General features: G+C 51.1%; 1 protein-coding gene across 1 annotated transcript; it reads right to left on the bottom strand.

Moving 5' to 3' along the window:
* Positions 1 to 2670: 2670 nt before the first annotated feature.
* Positions 2671 to 7020, bottom strand: LOC308395157 (uncharacterized protein; the record flags this gene model as incomplete). Its single annotated transcript, XM_080879866.1, has 2 exons — positions 2671 to 3192; positions 5995 to 7020. 2 exons carry the CDS (start codon positions 7018 to 7020, stop codon positions 2704 to 2706), a joined length of 1515 nt encoding a protein of 504 aa, XP_080735992.1. The 3' UTR covers positions 2671 to 2703.
* Positions 7021 to 7782: the final 762 nt, after the last annotated feature.

The following is a 7782-nucleotide window of genomic DNA, read 5'->3' on the forward strand; positions in this document are numbered from 1 at the left end:
TATATAGTGACATGAGGTTATATTTTAGAAATGATTACCAGCAGTAACAGTGAAAGAAGACATTACATTTCTGAATGCTACAATGAAAAAGGTAAAGAGCATGTAAATTGTAAATACGTGTGGACATAGCCTTAATCTTAAAAAGGCAGAGGAGCTCTGGGAGGCAATTAACATGGCTCGAGACCAACCTTCTCACACCCTGAGTGAACCGCACTTTAATCATCATTACATAAATATTGCTCTTTGAATGAGACAGAAGACAGAAACCAAATTAAGTCAGCTGATCCTGAGAAAGTAATCCAGTGCATTCCAATGAGGCCATGCTTCACAGTCTAGCGGTCATACACCAGGCTGATTTCATATTCCATCTAATCAGGTACTTATTCCAGCTCTGCAGCGTGAACACGGTTAGATGCCAAGCAGGGAAAATCCTGTTATTGACAACAATGTTTGTCAACAAGAGATGGCTGTGATAGAGAGGAATAATTCAATGCAGAGATTATATGAGGCTCATTACGGCTTACAAAATAGTGTGAAATTACATTAACTGCAATAACAGGCCAGTAATTGTCTAGGAATGTGCAAGAGAGAGAAAAGCAGGACTGAGTTTCTTCCGAACATAAATAAATGATCTTTTTTCATTTAATCTGTTTTTTGCTCAAAGTGAAAATTTTAACTTCAAGCAAAAATATTAATCTTTAGCCATAAAAAAAAACAAACAACATACGTCTCAGTAAAAGATATTTTCATTTCAGATTGAATCCTGATATTTTTCTGGATTATTTTTTAAATAAATCATTCATTTTCATAATGTTGCCTTCAACATAGTGAAAAGGAACAGTGATATCGAGTGATTACACAAAACATGCTTCAGGGGTGTATGAAAAATTGGGCAATATGCCAAATTAGATTAAATTGTCTGTCTTAGACTCTAATTGCATTGCATGATGTTTAGTCGAATGGTTAAGAGGTTGTTGTTGTGTTTAGACAATGTGTAAAGCAAACAAAAACATAATTATGTTTGTTGTATTTGTACTATCTACTAATCACAATATCTTTGCAAAGATGCAAAGATATTGTGCTGTGAACGACTGGAGTGACTGACTGAGCAGGTGAATTAATTACTAATGGTTTAATGGTCTATTGTTGTGTAGTTGTAGCCTTCCATGTTATAATTGCTGTTAACTTAAACACTTAATTAAAAAAAATCATTAAATAAAATATATTGAAATATTTCAAGCCATTTGCAATGTTTCAGTATTTTACAAATAATCTGCATTTTTCTGTTGCTCGGTAAGATTATTTACAAAAGAATAAGAACAGAGAAGACCTTAAATTGTCTTAGAAATGAACTTTTAAAGCAAGATTGGAATATTGTATATGAACAAACAGAAGTTAATAAAGCTTACGAAGGATTTTTAAGAACATTTAACACATTACTTGATAAAAACTGCCCAGTAATTGAAATCAATAGGAAACACAACTATGCAGGAAGACCATGGATGACAAAAGGACTACAAAATGCCAGCAAAAAAAAGAATACCTTATATCGAGAATTCATAAAAAAGAGAACAATAGAAACTGAAATGAAGTATAAAACTTACAAAAATAAATTAACTAATATAATGAGATCCTGTAAAAGAGAGTATTACATTAAAAGGTTAGAACACAATAAAGATAACACAAGAGATATATGGAATGTATTAAACAGAATAATCAAAAATGAATCAAGGAATAATGATTACCCTGGGTACTTTATAGAAGGGACAAGAAGTATTAATAACATGGAAGAGATAGTAAATGGCTTTAATGAATTCTTCGTAAACATAGGGCCAAAACTGGCAGAAGAAATAAAGGTTGATGGAATAGAAAGGGACACTGGTGAAAATATTGAAAGGAATAGTAGCTCAATGTTTTTAAGAGCAGTGGAAGAGAAAGAGATTTATGACATGGTTAGAGGACTTAAGAACAAAACCAGTACAGACTGGAATGATATTGATATGGTAACGGTAAAGACAGTTATTGATGGTATCGTAAAACCATTAAAATATATATTCAACTTGTCGTTTCAAAAAGGAGTTTTTCCACAAAAAATGAAAGTTGCTAAAGTTATTCCCATTTACAAAACCGGTGAAAGACATCATTTTACAAACTATAGACCAGTGTCAATACTCTCCCAGTTCTCTAAGATACTGGAAAAACTCTTCATAAAAAGATTTGATAGTTTTGTGGAAAAATATGAATTAATGACAGATAGTCAGTATGGGTTCAGAAGCAACAGATCAACAGCTTTGGCACTGATAGATTTAATGGAAAAGATAACGGAATGTATGGATAATAAGAGGTATGCGCTCGGAGTTTTCTTAGATCTAAAGAAGGCGTTTGATACTGTTAATCATGAAATTCTATTAAAAAAACTGGAAAAGTACGGGTTTAGGGGAGTGGTTTTGGAATGGTTAAAAAGCTATGTAGGGAATAGGCAACTGTGGAATGCACCAGGCACAGACACACGCACACACAGGTATGTACTGCCAACTTCCACATTTATTGAAGCTTTGAGTGTTGAGTTTTGACAGCTGACTCAGTCGTACAGTCTGACAGCTCACGAGCTCAGCTGATCTCTGCTCTGGCCGCCCCTCCCCGTCTCACTATAAACACAGCGGAGGGAGACCATCATCAGTACATAAACACCATCAGCTGTTCTTACCGGCCTCGCAGCGCCGCCCTGTTGAGCCTTCTGCTGCACTCCTCCCCTGCAGCTGCGCCCGGGGCCACGCCTCCGCCACACACCCCCACCGCCCGTTCGAGGCCGGGGAGCCGTCCGGCCGAGCCAACTCCCCCCCGCGAGCGAGAGAGGAAATCGGCCACCGCCATCTGCGCCCCCGGCCTATGGATCACCTTGAACTTAAAGGGCTGCAACGCCAGATACCACCGGGTGATCCGGGCGTTGGCATCCTTCATGCGGTGGAGCCACTGCAGCGGGGCGTGGTCCGAACAGAGGGTGAATGAGCGTCCCAGGAGGTAATAGCGCAGGGAGCCGACCGCCCACCGGATGGCCAGGCACTCCTTCTCCACGGTGCTGTACCGGCGCTCGCGCTCCGCTAGCTTCCGGCTGATGTATAGGACAGGGCGGTCAGCCCCCCTCACCTGCTGGGACAAAACGGCTCCCAGCCCTCTGTCCGAGGCGTCAGTCTGCAGAACAAAAGGGAGGGAAAAGTTAGGAGTGTGAAGCAGCGGCTCCCCACAGAGAGCCTTTTTCACCTGCACAAACGCCGCCTGGCACGGCCCCGTCCACTGGACCAGATCCGGGGCACCCTTTCGAGTGAGATCGGTCAGGGGGCTGGTTAGCTGCGCAAACCCCGGCACAAAGCGACGATAGTAACCCGCCAACCCCAAGAACCGTCTCACCTCCTTTTTCGTCCTGGGGCGCGGGCAGGATGCGATAGCCGCCGTCTTCTCCACCTGTGGACGCACCTGCCCGCCCCCCAGGTGGTACCCCAGATACTGCACCTCCCTCCGTCCAACCGCGCACTTCTTCGGATTGGCCGTGAGCCCCGCCCCCCTCAGGGACTCCAGGACCGCGGCCACCCGCAGCACATGCTCCGCCCAGGTGTCGCTGTGGATGATCACGTCATCCAGGTAGGCGGCAGCATACGCTGCGTGCGGACGCAGTACCCGGTCCATGAGACGCTGGAAAGTGGCCGGGGCCCCGAACAGGCCGAACGGAAGTGTCACGAACTGGTACAAACCGTACGGAGTGGAGAAGGCCGTTTTCTCCCTGGCCTCGGCAGACAAGGGAATCTGCCAATAGCCCTTGGTTAAGTCCAGTGTCGTGAAAAAGCGGGCCGTGCCTAACCGGTCCAGGAGCTCGTCGACCCGAGGCATGGGGTAGGCATCAAAGCGTGACACTTCGTTCACCCTGCGATAGTCGACACAGAACCGTATAGACCCATCCTTCTTCGCCACCAGAACGATGGGGCTACACCAGGCGCTGTGCGACTCTTCTATTACTCCCATCCTCAGCATTTCCGCCAATTCCCTCTGCACGATTTTTCGCTTGTGCTCCGGGAGCCTGTAGGGCCGTGAACGCACCGTCACGCCAGGCTGCGTCACGAAATGGTGCTCGATGAGGGACGTCCGGCCGGGCAGGGGGGAGAACACGTCCGCAAAACGCTGTTGCAACGCGACAACATCCGCTCTCTGGGCCTGTGTGAGATGGTCATCACAAGGGAGGGAGGCGGGAATGATAGAATTTGGCACCTCAGGCCCCAACTCATCTCTCTCCTTCACCAAGCTCACCAGAGAAGCGGTTTCCACCTCTCGCCACAGTTTGAGGAGATTGAGGTGATAAATCTGCGTGGCTCCTCCCCTGTCCGACCGAGCGACCTCATAGTCCACGTCCCCGACTCGCCGTGTGACCACAAAGGGTCCTTGCCACTTGGCGAGCAACTTCGAGCTGGAAGTAGGGAGTAACACAAGCACTTTATCTCCCGGTGAGAATTGCCTGAGCCTAGCCCCTCTGTCATACAGGCGTTGCTGACGCTGCTGAGCCTGGAGCAAATTCTCCCGTGACAACCTCCCCAAAGTGTGGAGTTTTGCTCTCAGGTCCAACACGTACTGAATCTCATTTTTGGCGGGGCTCGGACCGTCCTCCCAGTTTTCTTTAATCAGGTCGAGCACCCCACGTGGCCTCCTGCCGAACAGCAGTTCAAAGGGAGAAAATCCCGTGGAGGCCTGGGGCACCTCCCGCACTGCGAATAACAGGGGGTCTAGCCAGTGATCCCAATTGCGTTCATCCTCGTTAATGAACTTCCGAATCATGGACTTTAAAGTCTTATTCAGCCGCTCCACCAGCCCGTCAGTCTGAGGGTGGTAGACGCTGGTCCGAATAGATTTAATCCCCAGTAATTCGTACAGTTCCCGCAGTGTACGAGACATAAACGACGTGCCCTGGTCAGTCAGTATCTCTTTCGGGATTCCGACTCGGGAGATGACCTGAAACAGTGCCTGCGCCACACTCTTTGCAGAGATGGTGCGCAGCGGAACTGCTTCCGGGTACCGCGTTGCGTAATCCACCAGGACTAACACAAAGCGGTAGCCGCGTGCACTCCGGTGAAACGGCCCGATGAGGTCCATGCCGATGCGCTCAAACGGGACCTCAATGAGGGGGAGAGGGCGCAGCGGCGCCTTCGGTATGGCCGGCTGGTTAACAAGTTGGCAGTCCGGGCAGGACGCGCACCAGCGGCGCACATCCGCTCGGATGCCCGGCCAATAAAATCGGGCCGTTATTCGCTCCAGAGTTTTCTCGTAGCCCATATGCCCTGCCATGGGGTTATAGTGGGCCGCCTGGAAAAGAGTTTCCCGGCGGCCCTGCGGCACCAACAACTGGGTGTGTGTTTCCTCGGTCTGAGTGTCACGACTCACTCGATATAACCGGTCGTTTAATAAGACGAAACGCGGGTAGGTCTGCGCGGCCTCAGGGCGCACCACGTGACCATCAATAGCCATCACTTGGTCAAAGGCTGAGCGTAGGGTGCCGTCACGAGACTGCTCCAGTGGGAAATCACCCATGGGGGACACTTCCGGGGCCGGCGGGACGTCCCGTGAGGGACCCGCCGGCTCCTCCCCCCCGGAGTCGGTGTCGGACGACCCCGCGTCACCGCTGAATGCCGCGCACACGCTACACCCCGCTTCCGGTCGTGATCGCACCCCCGCGTACTGCCCCAGTAGCTGATGAAACCCCGGCCAATTGGTACCCAGAATCAGGGGGTGCGACAGGCGCGGGCTAACCGCCGCCGTTACTCTATGCATTTTGCCCTTATACTTTAATAACAGCGGCACTATGGGATACCTGTGAACGTCACCATGCACACACCTCACCTCCACCCATTCTGCCTCCAGCAATGCCCCGGGGCGAACCAAGCTTTGGTGTACGAGGGTCTGCGTGCAGCCCGTGTCCACCAACGCCTGGCGTATACCCCCTCGAGTCCTTACCGGAATACTGTATGTCCCTCCTGGACCGGGGGAGGGTGCTGGGGCGCCAGCAACGCGGAACACCTGCCCCACTTCCATAAGCGGACAATCCCTCCTCAGGTGCCCCGGCTGCCCGCACTTCCAACACTCCGGCCCCGGCGTCTGTGCTGCTCTCCGTGGCTCGGGGGCGGCTCCACTTGGCTCGGCTCCCCTGGACGGCACCAACGCCGCGAAAGGGTTAGTGGGGCTCAGCGCCGGCAGCCGCTCGGCCTGCCCTGGTGCCGGCACACGGCGCCTCGGGGCCGGCACTGGGGCCTGTTTGTTCGGCCTCCGTCCGGCGTCCCCGGGTTCCCCTGCTCCAGCGGCAAGGTGGTCCTCCGCCAGCGTCACCGCTACCTCCAAGCTTGCGGGCCGGTGGCACCGGACCCATCTCGCCGTCTCCGCTGGCAACCCCTCCGTGAACTGCTCCAGCACCACCTTGTCCACCAGCTTCGTCTCGCCCTCCGATGCCCCCGGTTGCAGCCAGCGCACCGCCGCGTCGCGCAGCTGCCGGGCCCAGGCGAATGGTCGGTCCGTTGTAGCCAGCCGACAGGCCCGGAACCGCCGGCGATGGTCTTCGGCGGTGAGCCCCAGCCTGTCCACCACCGCCCGGCTCACGTCCGGGAAGCTGCTCCTCGACGCCGGAGGCAGACTCAGGGCCGCTGTTTGTGCCTCCCCAGACAGCAGGGGGAGCAGCCGCGGAGCCCACTCCTCCCGCGGCCATTGGCAAGCCTCCGCCGTGGCACGGAAGGTCTCCAAAAAAATTTGTGGGTCGTCCCCGTCCCCCATCCGGGGCACCGCCACCGACAGTGGCGAGGGCTTCGGCGTGGCAGCGGCCCCGACCAGCCGTTCCAGAATTTGCGTCTGTCGGTCCGTCTGCTCCTGCAGCGCGGCCAGGTGGGCACGCTGGTCGGCCGCCTGATCCCGGCTCATCGTCGCCATCTCCGCCAGCATCTGCGCCAAGAATTGCAGAGGCTGGGCGGGTGGCGCGGCCTGTGGGTCGGACATTCCCCCACCGGCACTATCCTGGGTTTCGGCACCACTTGTGGAATGCACCAGGCACAGACACACGCACACACAGGTATGTACTGCCAACTTCCACATTTATTGAAGCTTTGAGTGTTGAGTTTTGACAGCTGACTCAGTCGTACAGTCTGACAGCTCACGAGCTCAGCTGATCTCTGCTCTGGCCGCCCCTCCCCGTCTCACTATAAACACAGCGGAGGGAGACCATCATCAGTACATAAACACCATCAGCTGTTCTTACCGGCCTCGCAGCGCCGCCCTGTTGAGCCTTCTGCTGCACTCCTCCCCTGCAGCTGCGCCCGGGGCCACGCCTCCGCCACAGCAACAATATGTACAAATAAATGAATATAAATCTAATTTGATGGATATAGCTTGTGGAGTACCTCAAGGTTCAGTACTGGGTCCAAAAATGTTTATTATGTACTTAAATGATATCTGCAGAGTATCGGAGATTTTAAAGTTTGTAATATTTGCAGATGACACAAATATACTGTGTTCAGGTGGGGAATTGCCACAGGTTTTGGAAATGATCACACAGGAATTAACGATATTAAAGAAGTGGTTTGATATAAATAAATTATCATTGAATCTCGATAAAACCAAATTTATGTTGTTTGGAAACCAAAAGAAAAACATCGAAGTAGAAATATGTGTTGACAATGTATATTTAGAAAGAGTAAATGAAATAAAATTTCTTGGGGTGATCATTGACCACAAGCTCTGTTGGAAGCCACACATTACTTA

This window comes from Rhamphochromis sp. 'chilingali' (genome assembly GCF_963969265.1).
Source record: "Rhamphochromis sp. 'chilingali' genome assembly, chromosome: 4".
NCBI lineage: Eukaryota > Metazoa > Chordata > Actinopteri > Cichliformes > Cichlidae > Rhamphochromis > Rhamphochromis sp. 'chilingali'.